This window comes from Acinonyx jubatus, chromosome D3, assembly GCF_027475565.1.
Source record: "Acinonyx jubatus isolate Ajub_Pintada_27869175 chromosome D3, VMU_Ajub_asm_v1.0, whole genome shotgun sequence".
Taxonomy (NCBI): domain Eukaryota; kingdom Metazoa; phylum Chordata; class Mammalia; order Carnivora; family Felidae; genus Acinonyx; species Acinonyx jubatus.
Genome location: NC_069392.1, coordinates 424,528 through 450,666, shown reverse-complemented (window position 1 = coordinate 450,666; position 26,139 = coordinate 424,528). Strand labels below are relative to the sequence as shown.

The window sequence follows — 26,139 nt, the reverse complement described above, 5'->3', positions numbered from 1 at the left end:
CCAAAACAGGCTCCAGGCTCTGAGCGGTCAGCACAGAGCCCAATGCGGGGCTCGAACTCACGGACCACGAGATCATGACCTGAGCCGAAGTCGGACTCTTAACTGACTGAGCCACCCAGGCGCCCCTGTTCTAAATTGTCTATACTTGCAGGTGATGTGAGTGTGAGCCCTATATGTAAATTGCTACTTAAGCTCCTATGCATACATGCACTCTAGTGATTATAAAATATGGTGACCAAAATTAAAATGTGAAATTCAGCGGATAGCTCTGAAATATTTTCATGTGGTTATTTACAAACAGGGAAACTGTGGGTTACTAAAGATGTCTTCATAATCTCTGTTCCCAAAAGACACTCAGATTAAAACAATTACCAAACACGGTGAATGTACACTCTAGAAATCCATAAATGTCAGCCTCTGTCCATCCTTATTGTGAAGACTGATTTCAAAAGCAGGAGACTATCTTCCTGATGGCTTTAGGAGTCCGGTACTACATCGCAAGTTCTAATTGATGCACAAGTTTCATATTGACAAAGCGTGTGGCCTCACCCCAGCTGACTCGAAGCCAGTGGTGGGTGATGGTCCAGTGAGACCAAAGAAAGGACCTAGAGAGAACGACGGGGAGACAGGCTTCCTGGGGGGACCTGTGTGCAGGGAGTCCGGCAGTGACCAAATGGACAAAGTATCGCCGCTGGGATCTACGTGCAGCAAGCTGTTAGAGCAACTAACCCAACAACTACCTGGGCCCTTCCCCTCCTTGCATGGCCAGCGTGCAAGCACACCTTTGCTTACAAGGGAGACACTCCAGCTTGGTCACCCCCGGAGTCCCTGACCTGGAACGCTGAGCACGTTTTTCTGCATGTCCTGCCTGATGGGAATACAGAGGGAGGTCAGGGTCTCTACATTCTCAAGGCAGTGATTGACAGGGGCACCACACCAGCGATCCAGCACACGGCACACACACACAACTTTGAACGTGCCTACCGTATACATGAGAACACTACTGATGTGGCCGTAAACCGCAGTGGGACAAGCCATGAATCATCTTTCCTAACTTGTACATCCACCAGAGTGTGACACATAAACATTCATCATTCCCATTTTATGATCGGGAGTCTTCATGATGAAATATTTTAATTCTTTACACATAATTGTCTATTTATAAATAATTATTTTATGTGTAAAATACACAATTTACTTGTTTACTTATGTATACATATATACCTTGAAGAACATAGCGTATATATGTCATAAACACACACGCTGAGATATTTAGATGAGTTAAAAACTATGAAACAATAGCCCTCAAAATAGATCAAATCTATAGCCATTACTATATGAAATAGTCATTACTATATGAAACATTAAATGCTTCATATAAACATTTTTACTGAAGAATTTTTCATGTGTCTTTATGAGATTTGGTTACGTTTGTTTCTATCCAGGCAACACAACTTATGAGCCTTTCTCAGGGGTGCAGTCCCTCAAACTGACAATATACACCACACTTCTATTAGCAATAAGGTTTCTTCTTCCAGAACCTGGGCTCCTTTTCTTATTTATTGAGTTGTAAGAGTTCTTCATATATCTGTATGTGTGAATTCTCTCTCTCTCTCTCTCTCTCTCCCTCTCCCCCTCCCGCCCCCTTCTCTCTCTCTCTCTCTCTCTCTCTCTCTCTCTCTCTCTATATATATATATACATATATATGTATATACCACATACGATTTACAAATATTTTCCTCCTCTTCTGTGGGGTATCTTTAAACTTTCTTGTCTTTTGAAGCACAAAAGGTTTTAATTTGGATGAAGTCCAATTTGTTTTTTTCCTCTGTTGCTCTTTCTTCTAAGAATCCCTTGGCGAACCCTCAGGGTCATGAAGGGCTACCCCTAAGTCATCCCTCTGGGCCAAGCTGCCTTCCAGACTATATTATCTTGCCTCCCTACCAGCAATGTAGGAGTTCCAGTAGCTCCATATATCTCTTCACCAGCACTCAATATCATCAGTCACTTCTTCTGTTTGTTGTTAGCATTTCTAATAGGTGGGTATTCTAATAGGTAGCATTTCTGATAGGTTTCTAATGAGTGATAATCTTATTGCAGCATTCAATTCCCTAGTAATGATGTGAGTCATATTCTCTTGTGTTTATTTAATATACATAAACTTTCTCTGAAGTGTTCAACTATTTTGCCCATTAAAAAATTTGAGTTGTGGGGTGCCTAGGTGGCTCAGTCGGTTAAGCATCTGAATTCAGCTCAGGTCATGATCTCATAGTTTGTGGGTTCAAGCCCTGTGCCGGGCTCTGTGCTGACAGCTTGGAGCCTGGAGCCTGCTTCAGATTCTGAGTCTCCCTCTCTCTGCCCCACCCTCTTTCTCTCTCAAAAATAAACATTTAGGCTCTGGTACAGGTTCAGGTTTGGGAACTTTCAGGATGTCACTAGTAGAAGTGGCCTCTTGTACTGAAGGTTCTTTTACTTTCACTGATGGTTCTGGGAGCTCTGGAGTTTTTTCCTTCTTTTCTGGAGCAGGGGAAGGACTCCGGCTCTTGGTTCTGTGGCAGGGAGACCGAGAATGACTGCGCTTTCTCTCTCTCCTGACAGGGGAAGATCGTCTTCTAGGGGAAGGAGATCTGGATTTGCGTCTTCTTGGGCTCGAGACCTCTCCCTTTTTTCTCTGCTGCTTTCTTTTTCTTCCTTATCCCTCTTATCCTTGTCTTCATCTTGCTTTTTCATAGATGCCAACTTTTCTTGTTCAATTTGTCTTTGTTTTATTTCTTCTTTCTTCAGTTCTAGAAAAGCAGAAGGGATTCCAGCGATGTTTTCTTGTGCACTTAAGAGCAGGGGCCACAGTTCTCCCATAAATTCTCTAGCATTTTTTCCATTCAAAAACCCAGTCAGGTTGATTTGCATCATTTTGGAGTCTGGATTCTTCACTTCCAGCTGGTTGAATATAAACTCAATCACAACATCATCTTCAAACCCAAGGATTTCCGTTACTCGTTTTGTTATCCAAGGCTTTATAACCTCCAAATTTACTTTGCTCATATCCACCTTTTTTTCTAGGCATTCTCCAAATTTCAGCTGCTTCGGTAACTTCTTCTGTTTGTTGCTGAACCGATTATCCTGTTCTGCACTTGTTCCGCGGAAGAATCCCGCGGCCATCTTGCTGCCTCGCTCGGAGATCGCTCCCTATCCCAAGATACACCGCGCCCTCTGGAGAAAAATTCCAAGAAAGAAAAGGAGAAGGAGAAGACCCGACCGAGATCTCGGTCACGTTCCAAATCAAGATCCCGGACACGGTCTCGCTCTCCTTCTCATACTCGACCTAGACGGCGTCATAGATCCCGATCAAGATCATACTCCCCGAGAAGGCGGCCATCTCCTCGAAGAAGAACTCCACCAAGACGAATGCCACCTCCACCCAGGCCTAGAAGAAGTAGCTCTCCAGGGAGACGAAGAAGGCGTTCATCGGCGTCCTTGTCCGGAAGTAGTTCGTCATCTTCTTCGTCTCGTTCCCGGTCACCGCCAAAGAAGCCTCCTAAGAGGACATCCAGCCCCCCTCGGAAAACTCGTAGGTTATCTCCTTCAGCAAGTCCTCCGAGGCGAAGGCATAGGCCGTCACCTCCAGCAACTCCGCCGCCAAAAACTCGTCATTCCCCAACACCCCAGCGGTCAAACCGTACAAGACAAAGTCGTGTTTCTGGCTCTCCAGGGAGAACTTCAGGTAAAGTGACAAAACACAAAGGTACTGAGAAAAGAGAGTCCCCTTCACCAGCACCTAAGCCTAGAAAAGTAGAGTTATCTGAATCGGAAGAAGACAAAGGTGGCAAAATGGCTGCCGCAGATTCTGTGCAGCAGAGACGTCAGTACAGACGACGGAACCAGCAGTCTTCATCTGATTCTGGCTCCGCTTCTTCCTCAGAAGATGAGCGACCCAAAAGGTCCCATGTGAAGAATGGTGAGGTAGGCAGGCGGCGGAGACATTCCCCTTCCCGGAGTGCCTCTCCATCACCTCGAAAGCGCCAGAAAGAGACTTCCCCTCGTGGTAGTCGGAGGAGGACCCCCTCCCCACCACCACCCACCAGAAGGCGCCGATCTCCTTCTCCTGCCCCTCCTCCTCGAAGGCGCAGGCCTCCCACACCGCCACCTCGACGAAGGACTCCTTCTTCTCCTCCCCCCCCCCCCCCCCCCCGGCGCCGCTCACCTTCCCCAAGAAGCTACTCTCCTCCAATACAGAGGAGATACTCTCCTTCTCCGCCTCCAAAGAGAAGAACGGCTTCTCCCCCTCCCCCTCCCAAACGTAGGGCATCGCCATCTCCACCACCAGAGCGCCGGGTCTCCCATTCTCCACCTCCCAAACAAAGAAGCTCCCCGGTCACCCAGAGACGTTCGCCTTCGTTATCATCAAAGCATAGGAAAGGGTCTTCCCCGAGCCGATCTACCCGGGAGCCCCGGTCACCACAACCAAACAAACGGCATTCTCCCTCACCACGGCCTCGAGCTCCTCAGACCTCCTCAAGTCCTCCACTGTTCGAAGAGGAGCACCATCATCACCCCAAAGAAGGCAGTCCCCATCTCCAAGTAATAGGCCCATTAGGAGAGTCTCCGGGACTCCGGAACCCAAAAAGACAAAGAAGGCTGCCTCACCAAGCCCTCAGTCCGTAAGGAGGGTTTCATCCTCCCGATCTGTCTCAGGATCTCCTGAGCCGGCAGTTAAAAAACCCCCAGCACCTCAGTGTCCTGTCCAGTCTCAGTCACCCTCTACCAACTGGTCACCAGCGGTACCGGTCAAAAAGGCTAAAAGCCCAACACCAAGCCCATCTCCGGCAAGGAACTCAGACCCAGAAGGAGGTGGAAAGAAAAAGAAGAAAAAGAAGGACAAGAAACACGAAAAGGATAAGAAGCACAAGAAGCACAAAAAACACAAGAAGGAAAAGGCCGTGGCTGCAGCCGCTGCGGCTGCTGTAACCCCTGCAGCCATTGCTGCTCCCACAACCCCATCAGCACAGGGGGAACCAGAAGCGGAGCCCGAGCCTAAGAAGGAGACCAAAAGCGAGCCCGAAGACAACCTCGATGACTTAGAAAAGCACCTGCGTGAAAAGGCGCTGAGGTCGATGCGGAAGGCTCAAGTGTCCCCACAGTCTTAGGTGGGAATGTGTGTTACGATGTACATTTTATTTGGTTTGTATGCAATTCAGTTTCAAAATTGCTAAAATGTGTTTGAGCTTTAGACTATAACATTTGTTGTAATAATTGCTAGGTTGAAGTTCACCATGTTAAAAAAAAAAGGGCATGGATTTACATTGCAAAAGGTGTCCACAGTGTATTAGTGACATTCTTTCATTGACAGCTGACATAAATTTCATTTAGAGTGAAATATTTTAAGCCAAAAAAAAAAATCCCCTTTTTAAAAAAGGCGGTTTCAATATTGTTGGCATTCTTACGGTTTCTTTAAAGGCCTTGGCTATTCCCAGAGGTTTTCCTTTCTTTTCGGTTTTTTTCCCCCTTTATTTTTTCTCATTTGAGTCTTAGCACCCATTTAAGTTATGATGCTTCCAACCTTGTATGGTTTGCAAGCTAGCCCAGAAGTAAGACCACTGTTGAACTACCACAAAAGTATAAATGAACATTTTGATGCCACAATCTTTCCTGTTGCCTGTGGAGTCTCTGCTGAAATGAATCCAGATTCGAGCTCTAGGATGAGACGGAAAATGAAAGCATGTTGTTTGCCAGGACACTGTGGGTTTATATGGATGTGTAACAAGTTGATTTGGAACACTGGAATTTCATTCTATTCTGTTGTGTTTTTTTTGTAAAGGCAATTAACTAGTCCCAGGAAGGATCCTTCAGTTACATAAAAGTTTGTTTTATGAAATGTCACGGCTCCATTCATAATTTTGTCTTGTTCTTCCAACTGGTATATACAACTTTCAGAGCTCTCTCATATTTGGAACGCTGGAAGGGCCCAGACTTTGAAATAGTGTCTTGTTTTCACTGTTTCTGTTTTGGGTTTTTTTTTGTTTTTTGTTTTTTAAACTAAAGCTATATAAAGCTTGTGGATTAAACAGAATAAATTTCTAAATTTAAAAAATAAATAAATAAATACATAAATAAACATTTAAAATTTTTTTTAAATTGAGTTGCTGTGTTCTTATTTTTGAGTTTTGAGAGTTCTTTATATATTCTGGATATTGGATATAAATTCTTTCTTAGAAATGTGATTTGTGAATATTTTCTCTAATCCTTAGCTTCTCTTTTTTCTTTAACTTTACTTATTTACTTTGAGAGAGAGAGCATGAGTGGGGAGAGGAGCAGGGAAAAAAGATTCCACGAACCATGAGATTGTGACCTGAGCCGAAATCAAGAGCCAGATGCTTACGCGACTGATCTACCCAGGTGCCTCTCCTTTTTCTCATTTTCTTTTTGCTTTTTAAAGTTTACTTATTTTGAGAGTGCGCGAGCAAAGCGGGGAGGGACAGAGAGAGAGGGAGAGAGAGAGGATCCCAAGCAGGCTCTGCATCATCAGTGCACAGCCTGATGCAGGGCTTGAACCCACCAACCATGAGATCATGACCTGAACAGAAACCAAGAGTCAGACATTTAACCGATTGAGCCACCCAGGTGCCCCCCCCCTCTTTTTTTCATTTTCTTAACATATTTCAATTGACCCAACTTTAAAGTCATTAATACCGTTTTCTGGTATGTCTCCTCTCTTGTAAATCCCATGCAATGAGTTCACGATCTCTGATGTTGTATTTTTAGTTTTAGTATTATCCACTGATTTTTTATAATTTCTCTTTGTTATTAGTTCTACATCTTTTCATCCATGATATCTATCTTTTCCTCTATCTTCTTCTACTTATTATTTTTTTCTTGAGACAGAGAGGGCACAAGTGAACGAGGGGCAGACAGGGAAAGAGAGAGAGAATCCTACAAGGGGCAGAGAGAGAGAGAGAGAGAGAGGGAGAAAGAGAGGGAGAGGGAGGGAGAAGCAGGGCTTGAGCTCACCTGATGCAGGCCTCCAACTCATCAACTGTGAGATCATGACTGAGGCACCAGGCGCCCCTCTACTTATTTTTTTGATATTTTTAAGAAAGAGAAGAAAGAATCCCAAGCAGGCTCCACGCTGTGTGGAGCACAAACCAGGGCTCAATCCCACAACCCTGGATCATGACCTCAGCCAAAGTCAAGAGTCAGATGCTCAACCGATTGATCCACCCAGGCACCCCATATCTTTTCCTACTTATTAATAATAGTTATTTCAAAGTTATTATCTGTCCATTCCAATATCTGAATCATTCATAAGATTTCTCCAGTACTTTTTCTTTAATCTTTATTTATTTTTGAGAGAGAGAGAGAGAGACAGAGCGTGAGTGCATGAGGGGCAGAGAGAGAGGAGACAGAGACTCCGAAGCAGGCTCCAGGCTCTGAGCTGTCAGCACAGAGCTGGACATGGGGCTCTAACCCACGGACCATGAGATCACGACCTGAGCCGAAGTCAGACCCTTAAACGACTGAGCCACCCAGGCGCCCCTTGGATTTCTCCAATACTTTATATCCTTCTGGACTTTTTATGTGTACTTGTTCTATCTGCTAATAATAGAAGGGAGTTAGTTAAAATCTCCAATTATGATTGTGCATTTTTCTACTTCTCCCTTTAGCTCTATCCATTTTTAAACAGCTTTATTGAGGCATAATTCACATGCCATTGAATTTGCCCACTTAGGTGTTCAGTTCAGCGACTCTCTGTGAATCGGTAGGTATGTGTCCCTCATTAAAGTCCAGTGTCATCACTGCCAGATGTTCCCCCCACTTCCGTTGGCAGTTAGTCCTCACTTGTAAGCCCGGCCTAAGGCAACCACAAGTCTGGAGATTTTCATGTAAATAGAAAATCCAGTCTAGTCTTTCGTGACTGGTTCCTTTCTTGCGGCAGCTACGTCGTGCGTCTTTTTATCGCAAAAAGGTATTTTATTGTATGGACATAGCATGTTTTCCTTAGCCACTCACTAGCTGTTTTGAATTTTTTCCAGTATTTGTTTATTATAATTCTAGGAACTCACATACTCTGCAAGGTTGGGAGGCTGTCTTGTAGGAAGCTCTATATGCCCCGAATCAAGAACTGTCCCTCCCGCACTTGTAATGCCAAGGGTCCAATCTAAAAATAAAAACTACTGTAAGTAAAACAGGGAACTTAATGTGGGAAGTTGGTGACACAAGTGATAGGAGGGATGAGGTGCCAGAGAGGGTGGGGAGGCGTCCCAGATGCGAAAGCCAAGGTGCAGAAGCAGGAATCCATGACCGTCACTCAGCAGGGGGACAAAAGGAGGAGGTGTTTACCGGATCCCCGGTCCAGGGTCAACCAGCGGAAGCTGTAACCACAGCATGTCTACTTAAGAACAGCTGGAGTGACAGAGGAGACACAGCCATTGCTGGAGAGGTTACCTGAGGCCCAGATGGAAGAAATATTTTGTTTTTGTTTACTAATCTCACACCCTTCCGTTTCCCCTCAGTTTCACCAAATTCATCTAGAAGCACTTGATACAGGAGACTGGGATACACCTGTGGGCCAGGCTTCCCCAGCCCTGGGAGCAGAGCAGGGAAGGTAGAGGAAGGAATGGGTCCAAGGACCAGGGTCCAGGGTCAGCACGGTCCACCCACTCTGTTATTTGTCATCCTTCCTTCTCATCCTCCCGTGATACACATGTGACAGTAAGGTGACAATGCTGTCCTGCCTATCATGAATGGGCGAATCCCACCCACAGTGACACTCTCATCCTCTCCCCAACAAGAGAAAATACAAAGTCCTAGAGGTCCTCGTTTGTATCTCAAGTCTAGGGTCTCTAAGCACAACGTGACTTTGCTTGATCTCATGATCTATGAACTGAATTCTAAAACAAAACCTCGCCAATCAATGTTCCATATCAAAACAAAAAATAGGGAAGGAAAATTTGTTGAAACACAACAAAAATATACACAGCAGGTACAGTTGCCAGGTATTCACCATAAAACGCTGGCTGATACCAAAAAAATTTTTTCTCTGCCCCCGTTGCACGTTATGCTTGCCATCAGCAAGCTACTGGTGGGTCAAGGTTCTTTCTTCATCACTGAAGACTGAATTTCTAGTAGTCCTGTCCTAATGGGTGCTTTAGTCTCCCACGGGAACTCACAGGGAAATACTACGAGGCTTGTCAGTGAATCTTTCAGGCTCCATAGAGTCACCTGGCCCCAAATGTGTACCAGCAATTCCTTAATTCTGCAGATCAAACACTCCAGCAGTAATGGTAACCTCCTTCTCTGTCGATTCCCGGCACAAGACGCTCAAACGGCATCAAGGACCTGTAATTGTGACGTTTGACAGGAGCCCAAGGTGCAAGGACAGAGAGCAGAAACCGCACGTGACGTCTCCTCTCTCCCGCCGCCTCTCTCAGCAGCTCCCAGCCAGATTCCAGCTGCTTTTCTAAAAAAAAAATTTTTTTAGCGTTTATTTATTTTTGAGACAGAGACAAAGCATGAACGGGGGAGGGTCAGAGAGAGGGAGACACAGAATCTGAAACAGGCTCCAGGCTCTGAGCTGTCAGCACAGAGCCCGACGCGGGCTCGAACTCACCGACCGCGAGATCATGACCTGGGCCAAAGTCGGCCGCCTAACCGACTGAGCCACCCAGGCGCCCCCCAGCTGCTTTTCTTACGGCAGTTGTTTTCAAGACTGGACCCTGACCAGTAGGCCAGACAACAAATTCCACGAGACACTTCAGAATAATGAAGAGCTCCCCATATGGGCTGCATGAGAAATTTGGGGTCAAGGTCATCCCCCAAAGCAATACTGTGTTAACCTAGGCCCTAACTCTTAATTTTGATACAGCCCCATATTCAAATAACATTTGCTCTTGGATGTGAAATCTCAAGACCGTTGTCCACGAGGCTCCCTTTGTCTGATGAAAACAGTCATTTTTCTGTAATTCTAAACGTTACAATCATTCAGGAAAGGATTCTGACATTGTCAGGCATTACCAAGGAGAGGAATTACTAAAAATTCTAAACAGAGGTAGAGGGAACATGCATAGTAGATGGTTTCAACAGAGACAAGTTAGCAACGCAAGAAAATCACACATATAGGGAGTGATACAAAGCTCTGAATTTCACCAACATTCAAGACAGGCTTTTGGCATTTTCAAATACATTATTTAAAGATTTGGGGCACCTAAGGGGCATCTGGGTGGCTCGGTTGGTTGAGCGTCCGACTTCAGCTCAGGTCAAGATCTCGCAGTTCATGAGTTCGAGCCCCGTGTCGGGCTCTGTGCTGACAGCTCAGATCCTCTGTCCCCTTCTCTCTCTGCTCCTCCCCAACACGTACGCGCCCTCTCTTTCAAAAATAAACATTAAAGAAGAAGAAGAAAAAATGTCCCTGAAAGATAACAGGAGGATATGTTTTGTGGGTATTTTATTTTATTAAATTTTTTAAAATGTTTATTTATTTTTGAGAGAGAGACAGAGCATGAGCGGGGGAGGGGCAGAGAGAGAGGGAGACACAGAATCTGAAGCAGGTTCCAGGCTCTGAGCTGTGAGCACAGACCCCGACGCGGGGCTCAAACCCACGAACTGCAAGATCATGACCTGAGCTGAAGTCGTACACCCAACCGACTGAGCCACCCAGGAGCCCCTTGTGGGTATTTTATTTTTGCCAGCTCCACTTCTCATCTGTTTAGATGACGAGCAATGCAGTTCAGAGTTTTTCTTTTGCTCACTCGGTCAGACATTAACTTGTATTCTTGCCTTTGCATGTTTAATGTGAACAATCTGGATGTAACTGGGCGACTCAGAAGAGGCAGGAGATTTTATTGAAAAATTCCAGCTTCTGTTATTGAACACAGGGCATGGTAAGAGTTCCCAAACTCATTTGCATGTGCCAAAAAGTTCTGGCAATATAACTTAAACTGTTTGTTAAATAATAACGAAATCATTTGGTCTGGCTTACCTTCTATTATGGTACAAGACAAACGATATACATTGTGCAGCACCCTTGAGAGATGCTGTGCTATAAACGTGACATATACCATATTCACAGATTAATTTCACATATGCTATGAAACTATATAAATTCACAAGATGTAGCCATACTCAGGAATATAAGCCCTATATTTGTCTGAAGCAATAGGCTTTCTACTTGGCTGTCAAGATTACTGAACATACTCATACACAGACATACATATCTTTAAAGCTTCATAAGCTTATCACTTAAAATAGAATATATAATCTTTTTTTCTAAAGATGCAATACCGTACTTGGAAATTGATTTTTTTTTTGACATTGCTATGGACAAATTTTCCTATATTCATTTGAGTCATTATTTTTGTCCTCGATATGAATAACTTGATTTATGATGAGACTAGACCATTTGCTGAGCGCTTGTCTCTACTGCCTTTGCCACATTCACTGCACACATAGGCTTACTCTCCAATTTGGCATTCTGACATTCAAGGAAGTAGAACTTCCTGCCAATGACCTTCCTACACTCATGGCATTCGCAGGATTTTTATAAATGTGTTTTATGGTATAGAGAGAAGGGCGATTATTTTCTTAAAAATGTCTCACACTCGCTCTATTTCTAGGGTTTCTCTTCTGTGTGAGTTCTCTGATGTATCATGAGGTGTGATTTCTGGGAAAAAGCTTTCCCACAAGTGCTACATCCATAGGGCTTCTCTCCTGTGTGAGTCCTCTGATGTATGATGAGCTGTGACTTCCAAATAAATGCCTTCGTGCATTCCTTACATCCATAGGGCTTTTCTCCTGAATGAGTTTTCTCATGTCTGAGGAGGAGTGACTTCCCACTGAAGGCTTTCCCACATTCACTGCACCCATATGGTTTCTCTCCTGAATGAATTCTCTGATGTTTATGGAGACTTGACTTCTCTCTGAAGGCTTTCCCACATTCATTGCATTTATTGGGCTTTTCATCTATATGGGTTCTCTTATGAGTGATAAGTTGCGATTTCCCACTAAAGCCTTTCCCACATTCACCGCATGCATACGGTCTCTCTCCTGTATGACTTCGCTGATGAATAATGAGCTGTGACGTCTGAGAAAAGACTTTGCTGCACTCACTGCATTCATAAGGTTTCTCTCCTGTGTGAGTTCTCTGGTGTGTAATGAGATGAGACTTTCTAGAGAAGGCCTTCCCACACTCACATCCATAACGTTTTTCTCCTGTGTGAACCGTCTGATGTGTCACAAGGTGTGACTTCTGGGAAAAGGCTTTGCCACATTCACTACATTTAAATGGTTTCTCTCCTGTGTGTGTTCTCTGATGTACAATGAGTCGTGACTTCTTGCTGGTGACTTTTCCACAATCATTACATTCGTAGCATTTTGCTCCAACGTGAGTTTTTCCATGTTCGGTATAGAAAAAGGATTTCTCATATCCATTGAATTTACCAGGTTTCCTTCTTCCACGGTTTCCAGCCTCACTAAATAAACCTAACGAGTGTTTCAGATGTTTTCCATTTGAGACATGCTTACTGGACTTTTGCTTTAACGGTGCAAGGTTCATGCTGGATTGGAATGTTTTTCCACTGGCATTAGTTTCATGGACTTGTTCCGATTTTTTAATCCTGTCTTGGAGTTCTTGGTGCCAAGCTTTGTAATCGTCAACTTTCCAGTATTCTAGAAAGGAGAATGACAAACATATTTTGTGGATTCAATAATCGTGAACCAGGTGAACTAGAAGTGCAGAAAACATCGTGCACAACTACACATGTTTGGGAATTAAAATTAAATAAAGTGCTCTCATGGAAACTGAGGTAGAAAACTAATAATAGATAAGGAAAAGGGGGAAAAAAAAACCTTTGACTAAATAGGTTGCTAAAGGCCATGATATAATAATCTGTCCTAAGCAAAGGTAGGGTTTTATCTGAGCACAATCTGCATTAAAAAGTTGCACTACAAGGTAGAAAATGATGACACCAAAGTTATTCCTTTGGTTATAGGCATAGAAGGAGTAAACTTCCATAAAAGAAATCAAGTAGAGAATAGAAGGAATGACCACAGGTATATAATAGTAATCTGAGGCATTTAACAATAAAAAGGGAAAGAAAATAGGAGGGAATTAGAATGATGAGAAGAAAAAAACACAATGAATTCTCGGTACCAGTGAAAAGACAAGGGATCTATCAGCAGGATACGTTTGTGGCGTGGAGAGGGAAAAAGAACACACACGGTCTGAGGTGAGAAGGGTTGCGCTCCTTAGTACAGACCAGAGGAGCGTAGCTCACTCTAAAATCAAAGCAAAGACGGACAGATTATCCTCATACAGATAAGTGATCTATATAAGATCTGGGTATCTGAGAAGCTCATATCCGTGGTTCTGAGTCCCTTCTAAAGGTTTAGTGATTGGAGAATTATCTAAACAGCATTTCAAAGGTGCCCATCCCTCACTGTCTTTACGTCCGCTGTAAACTGACATGTATTTTTTTATTAAAATTTTTTTAATTTTTTTTTTTTATTTATTTTTGAGACAGAGAGAGACAGAGCATGAGCAGGGGAGGGTCAGAGAGAGAGGGAGGCACAGAATCCGAAGCAGGCTCCAGGCTCCCAGCTGTCAGCACAGAGCCCAACGCAGGGCTTGAACCCACGAACCGTGATATCGTGACCTGAGCTGAAGTCGGACGCTTAACCGACTGAGCCACCCCGGCCCCCCTAAACTGGCATTAAAATTCCACCTTCTCACAGGTGACTCACCCGACAAGCTCTGACTTGGGACCTCTTCGCCTATTATCCAAGGCTGCTCTCGCTCCAGTTTGAAGATCACATCTGGTTTGATAAGTTGAAACCCTGTATATGAAAAATCACACATGACTTGAGCCTAATTTATTGGGCTTCAGACTTCTAAGAATAAATAAATGCTTAGTTTCAGAGGCTGTGCAGGGAGGCCTTCCATCTGGGATGTGAGTGTGCACTCAACACAAAAAAGCGCTGAGAATTCGTGAATTCTTAAGCTAAAGCCTAAGTCATTGCACACTTCAAAGACCCCCGTTGATAGTAAGCGAAGAGGAAATGGCAAGTGCCCGGGCAGAGCCTGAGTCCGCACAAGATGTCCTTACCCAGGGACACGAGACTGCTCACATTCTCCAGCATCACATTTCTGTACAAGTTCTTCTGGGCAGAGTCCAGGAGCTGCCACTCGTCCCGTGTGAAGTTCACAGCCACATCCTCCAATGCCAATGACCCCTGAAAGAGCATGTCCCTACTGAATCTGAAGAAATGGATACCATAATAAAGGAAAGGCGGCAAGGCCCTGGAGTGGGAGCCCCCAGGAGCCATCACGCAAAAGTGCCCAGTTCCCAGTAACGAATCACAATTGCTCTGAGCCGGATGCCGGTTCCCTCTGTTCTTGTCTCTCTTACAGCTGGAGTCAGTCACGTGACTGTGTGCTGGAGATGGGACCTAGGAGGTGTGTGAGGGCCATCTGCGGGGAAGCTGCCGATTTTGGGTAAAAGAGATATTGATTTTGCCCTCTGCCCCCTCTACCTTTCTTCCTGCTGTTACCGCAGACGTTGCCCTCAGAGCTGCTGCAGCCACCTTGGGCCGTGAGACAATGTGAGTGAAGTTTGGCAGAGCAGAAACCTGGAAACATTCTGTCCTTTATGATACCGGTCATGAGCTGTGCCAGCCCAGGACCGTCTACTTCCGGGTGTCTTGCAGGAGAAAGTTCTATGGCCTTATTATCAGCTCCCACTATTTGTAAATGCAGTCATCTCTGATACACTGATTTTGACCATTCTTACCAGGATTCAGTACACAGGCTTTTTATCATATGCCTAGATTTGCATTATACCTTACTGGAGAAACAGAAGTCTTAAAAATCCTGTAGTGTTTTAAGTAAGATAGCATGACCCCGAATGTTTATCCACCCACAAGTGTGTGAGGTTCCACTCTGGTGTCATCAACACGAAGGTGAACGGGATTCACTCTGTCCTCACAGGGCCCTCAATCTTGTCGCCAGGTCAAGTTACCACAGACGCTGGGGCCGGAGAACATACGTGGTTTAAACACAACTGTAAGGGGTTATCATTTACTCCTTAGATTGGCAAAAGTGAAAACTTTTCAATATCCAGACAAGCCAAGAATATGGATGAATGCACTGCGGGTGTGGCTGGTTCAGAGTACCTTCTGTGTGCCAGCACTGGGGACAGTCACCTGTCTGCCAGCACCGGGGACAGAGTCACCTTCTGTGTGTCAGCAGTGGGGACAGTCACCTGTGTGCCAGCACTGGGGACAGAGTCACCTTCTGTGTGCCAGCACTGGGGACAGTCACCTGTCTGCCAGCATCGGGGACAGAGTCACCTTCTGTGTGTCAGCAGTGGGGACAGTCACCTGTGTGCCAGCACTGGGGACAGAGTCACCTTCTGTGTGCCAGCACTGGGGACAGTCACCTGTCTGCCAGCACTGGGGACAGTCACCTTCTGTGTGTCAGCACTGGGGACAGAGTCACCTTCTATGTGCCAGCACTGGGGACAGTCACCTTCCGTGCACCAGCAGTGCTGTCCGCCCGGCTCGCACCTTAGAGCAGGGGCTGCAAATTGCCAAGCCCAGTCAGCACTTAGATGCTAAAATAAAGCTTCTTGAAAGCCAGCTTCCAGCCATCTGTTCACGTACGATCCATGACTCTCTTGCAGGACCGCAGGGGAGGTGAGCAGTTGCGCCAGGGATGTGTGACCGGAAAAGCCTAAAATATTCACCTTCTGCTCCTGCCTTAGAGACTTTCTTGTACATGTCCGCCAGGCAGTAAATACATTGGTGTTTAAAACAGCAAATCTGACAGACACCCGGGTGGCTCAGGGGGTTCAGTGTCTGACTTCGGCTCAGGTCATAATCTCGTTGTCCGTGGGTCTGAGCCCCGCGTCGGGCTCTGTGCTGACAGCTCAGAGCCTGGAACCTGTTTCGGATTCTGGTGTCTCCCTCTCTCTCTGCCCCTCCCCCACTCACACTCTGTCTCTTTCAAATGAATAAACGTTAAATAAATAACCGAACAGGGGTGCCTGGCTGGCTCAGTCCGTTGAGTGTCTGACTTTGGCTCAGGTCATGATCTCACAGTTCGTGGGTTTGAGCCCCATGTCAGCCCCTGTGATGGCTCAGAGCCTGGAGCCTGCTTCGGATTCTGTGTCTCCCTCTCTCTCTGCCCCTCCCCAACTAGCACTCTGTCCGTCTCTGTCTCTCAAAAAGTAAAATAAAAACGTTAAAAAATACACAAATAAAATAAATTGTGAACTAATTCAACACACTTCTAGAAAAAACCAGAATGATAAACCTCCACCCTACTTTCTAAAGGAAAGAGTCTATATACTCTGGAAAGTGAACAAAATGAAGCAAGTTATACTTCAGTTTCCGCCATTTTTTATTTACAACATCTAGAATGCAGTAAAATATATATACAAAGAAGTATAAAAATGTGACCAAGAACTACGGCCACAGAAAGTAAAACCAGCCAACAGAAGGAGATCTACAGATGCCTAAGTTATGTGAATTAAGAGACAGACTCTAAAATAACAATACTAAATATGTTGAATAACTTAGAGGAAACATGGATATGATAAGTGAAGGGATGGAATATTTCAGGAGAGAAAAGGAAATTAATTTTTTAAAAAAGAACCAAATAGAAACTCTAGACTGAACAGCTGATATTAAGTACTTACCAAATGGACTTAACAGCAGATCTGATGTTATGAAGGAAAAGATTCATGAACTTGAAAATCGATTAATAAAAAACATACAGGGGCACCTGGGTGGCTCAGTCGGTTAAGCGCCTGACTCTTGATTTCGGCTCAGGTCATGATGTCACAGTTGATGAGATCGAGCCCCGCATTGGGCTCTGTGCTGACAGTATGGAGCCTGCTTGGGATTCCCTCTCCCTCTCTCTGCCCTTCCCCTACACTTGCTCTCTCTGTCTCAAACTAAATAAAATAAAGTTAAAAAAAACAACAACATACAAAGTATAAAGTATTGGAAACAATGTATCAAGTGTCAGTGACCTGTAGGACAATATAAAAACATCTTATACACCATAATTGGAGGGTCAGAAGAAAATAGGGCAGAAAAAATATTTGAGTAAATAATGGCTGGAAATGTTCCAAATGTGAAGAAAAACATTCCACAGACACAAGAAACTCAAAGTATCCCAATCAGGATACATATAAAGAAAACCAGACCGAGGCTCATCAGAGCCAAATTGCCCAAAACTAAAAATAAAATCTTAAAATCAGCCAGCGCGTAAGACACAGTACATTCCAGGGATCAACATAAGAGGGATGGGACAACTGACCTCTCACCAGAAACAATGCAAGCCAACGTAGAATGGAATGTCCAAAATGTTCAAACAAACAAAAAAATCTAGCATGTTTTTCAGGAAAAAAACCCAAAACAACCCTTTCAAAGGGTGGCTGCATGGAGACAGCACAGCATGTGTCCACCAACACCGAAGGCCTCGTCAAGGAGGGTGGGCCCATCGCATGGTGAGAAGAAGGAGGGAGGAAGCCCAGAAGAAAGTGCTTCGTTCCTGTGCCTGGGGACTCAGGCAGTGGAAAGCAGGAGGGCAGAGTCGCGCAGAAGCACATGTCCTCCAACACCCGAGAACAGGGACCACCACACAAACGCCCCAAAAGAAGGCAGGGAAAAGAAACAAAGAACAAACAGTACAAACAGAAAACAAATAGCAACATGGTAGACTTCAACCCAAATATGTCAATAATTACTTAAAATGTTAACGGACTAAATAAACATTCCACAGAAAAGAGACATTATCAGGCTGGAAAAAGTAGGACCTACCTATAGGACACTTACAAAAGACACACTTAATTATGATTTTTTAAAATTTATTTAATTTTGAGAGACAGAGAGAGACAGAGTGTGAGCAGGGGAAGGACAGAGAGAGGGAGACACAGAATCTGAAGCAGGCTCCAGGCTCAGCTGTCAGCACAGAGCCCGTCGCGGGGCTCAAATCCATGAACCGTGAGCTCGTGACCTGAGCCGAAGTCGGTGACTTAACCAACTGAGCCACCCAGGTGCTCAAGACACAATTACAGAGGTACAAATAAGTTAGACGTAAAATACAGGAAAAGGTAATAGCACTCAGACATTCATATGGAAACTAGTGTAGCTACATTAATATTAAACAAAGTAAGCTTCAAGATAAGGGGTATTGCTAGAGATAAAAAAGGACATTTCATAACAACAGAAGGGTCAATTCATCAAGAAAACATAATAATCCTAAATGTGCAAACATTTAATAACAAAGCTCCAACTGGCGGCTGGGTGGCTGAGTCGGTTAAGTGTCCAATTCCACTCAAATCATGATCTCTCAACTCGTGGGTTCAAGCCCTGCGTCGGGCTCTCTGCTGTCAGCATGGAGCCCATTTCAGATCCTCTGTCCCCCTCTCTTTCTGCCCTTCCCCTGCTCATAGGCTTGCACACACGCTCTCTCTCTCTGTCAAAAATGAACAAATATTGAAGAAAAAGTAACAGAGGGGCACCTGGGTGGCTCAGTTGGTTAAGCTTCCGACTTCAACTCAGGTCATGATCTTGTTTTAATAAAAATAAGAAAATAACAGAGCTTCAAAATACATGAAGAAAATACTGACGTAAATAAATGGGTGTAGTTTCAATTGCATAAGGCGAAAAAAGTTATGGATGTGGATGGTAGTGATGGTTGCACAATATTATGAACATGTTTATGTCTATCTTATCATAACCAAAAAATAGAAAACATTATCAGCAATAATTAAAAGAATGCAAGTTAAAAATACAAGGAAATGTCATTTTTCATCTATCAGGTTGGCAAGGATAAAAAGTTGACATGGGGGCGCCTGGGTGGCTCAGTTGGTTAAGCGTCTGACTCTGATCTCAGTTCACGTCATGAGCTCAGGTCTTGATCTAGGGTCATGAGTTCAAGCCCCGTGTTGGGCTCCATGCTGGGCATGGAGCCTACTTAAAAAAAAAAAAAAGGAAAAAAAAAGGTGATACAACTCAGTGTTGGTAAGGATGTGGGGAAGAATCAGCAAAACACTGTTGATAAAACAAATTTGAATACACTTTTAGAAGGCAATTTTGTAATCTCTATTAATATGTAAAACTTGCATGGCCTTTGACCCAGAAATTCTATGTCTGGGCATTTATTGTACATAAACTCTTGTATAAATCCTCAAAAAAAACTGGAGGTTTTCACCGGCTCTCAATAATTGATTGAACCAGTAGACAAAAATCAGTAAGAATATAGAATTGAACATGCTATCAACTGATTTAACCTAATTGACATTTATTTATTGAACATTCCATCCAACAACACATTCTCCTTGATTCACATGGATTATTCCCAAAGATACACCATATGCTGGACCATAAAATAAGTCCCAAAGAATTGATATCATAAGGAGACGTTCTCTGACCATAAAAAAATACAATCAGAACGTAATAACAAAAAGGTATGTAGAGAACTCCTCACCTCAAGTATTTGTAAATTAAGCAGCACACTTTACATGATTCAGGGTCAAAGAATAAATCACAGTGAACATATTTTGGATTTAATTCTAACAAAAACAAAACAGACCAAAAACCCCACAGTACTGGGGCACTCTACTGGAGAAGCCTTACGTGGATCTTAGGACAGTCAATTTGAGACATGTCTCAGCCATGCAGATGTGGCTCTTTTCATACAAGATATGAATTGGGGCACATATTCATGCAGTTCACTGGTTTAATGATTCCCTGTACCATGTTGGTAATCTAATTGAGTCTATGATGCCAGCCAGATTAGTCAATCTGATGTGTGAAGCTGTTAAACTCGTGAATGACTTCTGAGGTTGATTAGATATTCAATGTGATCCAGACTTATGCTGAGAAGTCAGTTCTCTGGAAAGACAACAGTCCTAATTTGTAGCATTTGCTAATCTGTGTTGAAAATATTCCTACCATGGCTGATTTCAAGCTATCAAAGCTTAATAACTGGTTTACAAAACTCAGAATTTAAGTTTTGCAAGTTGGTACGAGCTGACTCCAACACATTACTGGTAATTAAAAAAACAAAACAAAACAAAACAAAACAAAACAAAAGAGTGATTTTATGCCAAACACAAGATCTGGATTTCACATCCTATATAGGTTATTATCCCTACAAAAATAGTATATTTAATTTTGAAACAAATATCTTAATGCAAACAACACACACATTTTAGGCCCTTCTCTTCAACCATCACACAAACATTGGAAGGAATCATTAAAAAAGTTGTTATTAAAACCTGAATGGAAGGGGCGCCTGGGTGGTTCGGCTGGGTGCACGTCCAAGTCTTGATATCAGCTCAGGTCATGATCCCAGGGTTGTGGGATCAAGCCCCAAGTCTGGCTCCACACTGAATGTGGAACCTGCTTGGGATTTTCTCTCCCTTTGTGCCCCACCTCCCTGCTCACGCTCGCTCACTCTATCTCTCTAAAAATAAATAAATAAATAAATACATGAAATTAAAAATAAAATTTAAAAACTTGAATGGAAAAAAATCTTGATATACTGGCCAAACAGCAGAATGTATCTAATGGAAGAGGACATTTGCAGTGTGAATTACCACACTGATGAATTCTGCAAGAATCAAGATGAGAAGAAAAGAAGTCAAATATATTAAAGAAAAGTTTTTAAACTCAGAGCATAGATCCAGAAGAGAATATCCATCAAGCATTCCAAAACTGGAGAAAATGGAGAATAAAGGGGAGGAAATAATCAGGGAAGCAAAACAGTAAAATTGTCCAAAGTTGAAGGCAGGCAAAAGCTTTTCCAACTGAAAGCAATAAAAAAATGTAAATTAAAAAAAAAAAAAAATGTGACAGGGTGCCTGGGTAGCCCAGTTGGTTAAGTATCTGACTTCAGCTCAGGTCATGATGTCATGGTTCGTGGGTTCGAGCCCTGCGTAGGGCTCTGTGCTGACAGCTCAGAGCCTGGAGCCTGCTTCAGATCCTGTGTCTCCCTTTCCTTCTGCTCCTTCCCCATTCGTGCTCGCTTGCTCTCTCTCTCTCAAAAAATGAATAAACCTTAAAAAAAATGTGAATAAAAATTTTATGCCCAGACACATCAGTGGATACAGAAGAAAATGCAATGAAAACCGCAAGGTACCATTTCACACCCACTAGAGTGGCCACAGTGAGACAGTAACAGTGTTGATGAGGAGGTGGAGAAATGGAAGCCCTTATGTATTGCTGGTGGGATTGTAAAATGAATCAGCAACTTAAAAAACACAGTTTATCAGTTTCTCAAAATGTTAAATATAGTTACGACATGAACCAGCCATTGCACTCCTAGGTATGTATCCCAAGAGAACAGAAAACATGCACAAATGTTCACGGTAGCATCAGCCATGATAGCCAAAATGTGGAAATAACCCAAATGTTTAGCAAATAAGGAACTGATAAAATGTGGTATAGTCACACAACAGATTATTATTCCACAACAAAAGACAATACAGTATTAACATATGTCCCCTCTTGAAAGTGAGCTACAGGAAAGAAGCCAGTCGCAAAAGAACAGGTGTGATTCCATTGATATGAAATGAGTAGAAGGGGCAAATCCAGAGACACAGAGAGCATACTGTGCTTGCCTAGAGCTGGCGCAGGGAGAAATGGGGAACACCTGCTAATGGGGTGCTCTTTTAGGAGGATGAACAATTAGATGGTTGCAGAAGTCTCTAAACTTACTAAAAAACAGTAAATTGTTCACTTTAAATGGGTGAATTGTATGGAACCATAACTGAGGAAATAAATGAATTACTTACCTGGGACTTAGTCATTTTCTGCCACACTTGGGAAATGGCCAGTAACTTTAGGCTCTGCTCTATCCTTCTTAACTCCTCTGGTCAGGACTCTCTTCACCAAGGATTCACCTCTGGGACTTCTTTATCTCAAATAAGCCAATTACTTCATGGAAACCGGAATCTGTTGAATCAGTTAACAAAGTCTCTTTAGTAGATGCAAATCTCCCTCTTTTGCTGAAAACTCACCTTCATTTAAAGCTCAAACTGTGTTTTCTATAGACTCTAAACAGACTTTAAATGGGTGATGAGTATTAAGGAGGACACTTGTGATGAGCATTGGGTGTGGTATCTAAGCGATGAAGCACTAAATTCTACACCCGAAGCCAACTTTACCATATATGTTAACTAACTAGAATTTAAATAAACTTAAATGAAAAAAAAAAAAAGACTCTAGGCTCCTGGGTGACTCAGTCAGTTAAGCATCCAACTCTTAATTTTGGCTCAGGTCATGATTTCACAGTTCATGGGATCGAACCCCGCGTTGGGTTCCACAAAGAGTGGAACCTGCTTGGGATTCTCTATCCCTCTGCCCTTCCCCTGCTCGTGCTCTCTCTCTCTCAAAATAAATAAACTTTTTAAATTTTATTTTATTAAAAAAAAATTTTTTTTTAATGTTTTATTTATTTTTGAGGGAGAGAGAGACAGAGCGCAAGCAGGGGAGGAGAGAGAGAGGGAGACACAGAATCTGAAGCAGGCTTCAAGCTCCGAGTTGTCAGCACAGAGCCCGATGTGGGGCTCAAACTCACGAACCGTGAGATCATGACCTGAGCTGAAGTCAGATGCTTAACTGACTAAGCCACCCAGGTGCCCCAATAAACAAACTTTTAAAAAAAGACAGTAAACAGATCTAACAAGGACTCAAATAGCAGCGTATGCAGAAGGAACCCCACAGCATTGATAGCATTTAACCAAGCATTCATTGTCTCTGAAAGGAAGGGAGACAGCAATGGTGTGTGTGTGTGTGTGTGTGTGTGTGTGTGTGTGTGTGTGTAAAATATATAGCGAACAGGAAATAAGAACATCAATGTCATTTAAAAAATGTTTTCAATGTTTGTTTATTTTTGAGAGAAAGAGACACACACACAGAGTATGATTGGCAGAGGGTCAGAGAGAGAGGAGACACAGAATCCGAAGCAGGCTCCAGGCTCTCAGCTGTCAGCACAGAGCCCGATGTGGGGCTGGAACCCACGAATCACGAGATCATGACCTGAGCTGAAGTCAGATGCTTAACCCACTGAGCCACCCAGGCACCCCATGAACATCAATTTCATTTTTAAATAAAGGCATGAATAAAAGAGGAAAGCGAATCCAACCATTCATGAAATGAATAATTCAGCTGAGTTTCTCCTCAAAATACAACAAACAATTCATTTTAAGGTCATAACGTTCTTTGAGAGTTCTAAATTAGTTAATACATGTAAGTACCTTAGAACTATAACTGGCACATACACATTTAGTAAATGCTAGTTAGCGCTCTTACTATTACAGGACATGATTATAGAGAAATCAGAAAATACATATCAACTAACAATTATTACCATAACCCCACTATTTCAAAGGTACCTCTCTCATAGGGTGTTAGAAACCATCTGACATTGTTACAAAACTGTGATCTTACAGTCTTACATTTTTGAATCGCCTTTTATGCTATATAGTAAACCCACTTTCAGACCAATAAATATAACTGTAGACCTGTGATCATATCGTATAAAAACTCAATCAATTTTCAACCAACACCTGATATCCAGGCATCCCTCGTCTTCGATCCCTGACCCCAAGTCCACCCAATCAGCAACCTCAAAGACCTCCCAGTCAATTCCACAGCTCACTAATCAACCATTTGCAAAAGCCCATTCACCACTTACTCCACCAATCATACTCCCAACAAGCCCTGTGAGTCCCAGTCACCAGACACATTCGGCCCATCACTAACTCCCACAACCCTATCACTTACACCAATAAGTCCCTCATTCACCCCCCAACTTATTAACTCCCACAGGCTTCCCGATGACTCCTCCGACTGTCCCCGCAAACTGTCGCCTCAGTTGTCCAAATTTACTATGTCCCCAGTCATTCCCACAGCCCCCCAGTTACTCACAGCCAAATGTCTACCAGTCTCTGCCTCCACCTCCAGGCTACCAAGTCACCAACCCCATAGTACCACAATCAGTCCCTAACCCATAGTTCCACAATCACTACTCTTTCTTCCTTTTATTTTTTGTTTTTAAAGGCGAACTCTGCGCCCAACCTGGGGCTTGAACTCACACCCCGAGTTCAATAATTGCACACGCCAGCGACTAAGCCAGCCAGGTGCCCCAATACTCTTCTGATTGATACCCAGGCCTTCCTAATGGCTCAGTCATTCCTACTGTCCCCAATTCCTCACCCATCAGGCATCCTAATCCTGATCTCTGGATTCCCCAGTCACTGATGTAAACTGACATCCTAGGCTCACTTCCTCCGTGAGCCTATAATTAGTGACACACACAGCGCCCCCCACACCTCCACTGGCCTCCCAAACTACTCAACCCTAAGGCAAAGTAACAGGTTAATGAGAAAAATCCCCCTCCAGTAACGTCCCCCCACTCACAGAGCTCTTGCAAACCCCAGCAATCCCCAAACCACACAAGACCCCAATCTATCACCCCGAAAACATTCAACTTCACGCTCCCTCCAATCAGCAAATTCTATTTGCCCTTCACTAACCCCACCAGGCACCCGATTTCTGCACTCCACAGCTGCCCCAATCACTGACACCCCGAAGGCGCCCCCAGCCCACATCACTGACACCTTGAGACCAGCTCAGGCCTGCGGCCCCATCTTTCACTCCCCGAAGGTGACTTTAAGGCACGAATGCTTTAAATCTCTAATTCTGTCCCACCACTTTCTGCAGACCCCCGAACGCCGCCCTAACGGGTCCACAACCACCCCTCGCCCCACGCACCCCGCCAGCCCCGCCCCCGCCCCCACACTCGTCCGGACAGGCCCCCGCTCACTCACCTCACTACCCGTCACCGAGCCCCACGGCCCCTTCAGCAGGCGTCGGCCCCCAACCGCTCTCAGCCCCGCTCCCTCCAGCGCCCTCCGCGCAGGCCCAGTCACCCATCCCCGGAGTCCCCTGCTCCGATCCCGCGTGACCGGCCCGCTCTGCCCCGCCGCCCCAGACCCCACTGGCCCCACACGCTGCCCTGACCCGCAGAACGCGCACCGGGGGCACCGCGGGGCCCGCGCGGACACCGAGGCCGCCCCAGCCCCGCAGCCCGCCCGCTCCCCACACGGCCTCCCCCTCCGGCCAGTAGTACCAAGGTTCGCCCGGCCCACCGCGGAACCGTGCGCGCAGCACTACATTTCCCAGAGTGCCGCTCGCCCCAGAACTACATCTACCAGAGGGCTCCGCGGCGCGCCTGGCCCTATAAACTCCCAGGGCTTTTCACCAGTTGCCTGGTTGCAGGGCGCCGGCCGAGTGTACACGCGCTGGTGAACAAATGCGGGAGTTGGTGGTTTCTCCTTCCTTCCATAGGAGAGCCTTTCAGTCAGGGAGAGGCACGCAACTTAACAAACTCCGGTACTAATGAAAGTAGGGGCCTGATTGTGCTCGGGGGACTTGCAGACCGGAAAGCAGTCTGGGGTGCCCAGCTGGCTCAGTGGGTGGAACATGCCACTCCGGATCTCAGTGTTGTGGGTTGAGCCCCACTTCGGTGTAGAGGGTAAAAATATAATATTAAAGGGCGCCTGGGGCCCAGTCCATTAAGCCTTCCACTCTTGATACCAGCTCAGGTCATGACCCCAGGGCCCTGAGATCAAGCCCCACATTGGGCTCTGCACTGAGCGTGGAACCTGCTTGGGATTCTCTTCCTCTGCCCGTCCCCTGCTTGCGCGCAAGTGTGTGCGCTCTCTCAAAATTAAAAAACAAACAACTAAAATCTTAAAAAAAAAAAATTGGTGCCTGGGTGGCTCAGTCCCTTGAGTGTCTGACCGAGTTCAGCTCAGGTCATGATCTCACAGTTGGTGAGTTGGAAACCTGCATGGGGCTCACTGCTGTCAGCGCAGAACATGCTTGGAATTCTTCTCCCTCTCTTGCTCTCCCCCCTCCCCTGCTCACACTCTCTCTCAAAAATAAAAATAAAATCAATTAATTAAATTAAACCGTTGGGGAAAAGACCGTAAAGGAACCCAAGGACAAGTGCGTCTCCCATGGGCTGAGCACTGGACATTGGGGTGTGTAATCCAGGTCTGGTCCTGCACTTTGTGGTTTCGTGGGGATTCAGATCAGGTGATATCTGACACAGAAACCACAGGGTA

The 26,139-nt window shown here is 44.6% G+C and overlaps 4 protein-coding genes across 4 annotated transcripts; 2 read left to right on the top strand and 2 right to left on the bottom strand.

Moving 5' to 3' along the window:
* Positions 1-2,318: 2,318 nt before the first annotated feature.
* On the bottom strand, positions 2,319-3,215 carry LOC113596963 (serine/arginine repetitive matrix protein 1-like). Its single transcript, XM_053206008.1, is given in 2 exon segments — positions 2,319-2,650; positions 2,653-3,215. Coding segments are annotated over 2 exon segments (825 nt in total). The 5' UTR covers positions 3,161-3,215; the 3' UTR covers positions 2,319-2,333.
* Positions 3,216-3,829: 614 nt separating this feature from the next.
* LOC106985899 (serine/arginine repetitive matrix protein 1-like) lies at positions 3,830-6,063 on the top strand. The gene is made up of 2 exons (XM_053206457.1): positions 3,830-4,372; positions 4,414-6,063. Exons 1-2 carry the CDS (start codon positions 3,830-3,832, stop codon positions 5,143-5,145), a joined length of 1,275 nt encoding a protein of 424 aa, XP_053062432.1. The 3' UTR covers positions 5,146-6,063.
* A 4,418-nt stretch (positions 6,064-10,481) lies between these two features.
* On the bottom strand, positions 10,482-25,114 carry LOC106985903 (zinc finger protein 84-like). Its single transcript, XM_027052094.2, has 5 exons — positions 24,838-25,114; positions 21,799-21,958; positions 14,095-14,221; positions 13,733-13,825; positions 10,482-12,658 (listed from the first exon to the last, which is right to left on the bottom strand). Exons 2-5 carry the CDS (start codon positions 21,811-21,813, stop codon positions 11,604-11,606), a joined length of 1,290 nt encoding a protein of 429 aa, XP_026907895.1. The 5' UTR covers positions 21,814-21,958; positions 24,838-25,114; the 3' UTR covers positions 10,482-11,603.
* On the top strand, positions 23,845-25,318 carry LOC128312467 (uncharacterized). The gene is made up of 2 exons (XM_053206456.1): positions 23,845-23,994; positions 24,731-25,318. Exons 1-2 carry the CDS (start codon positions 23,845-23,847, stop codon positions 25,316-25,318), a joined length of 738 nt encoding a protein of 245 aa, XP_053062431.1.
* Positions 25,319-26,139: the final 821 nt, after the last annotated feature.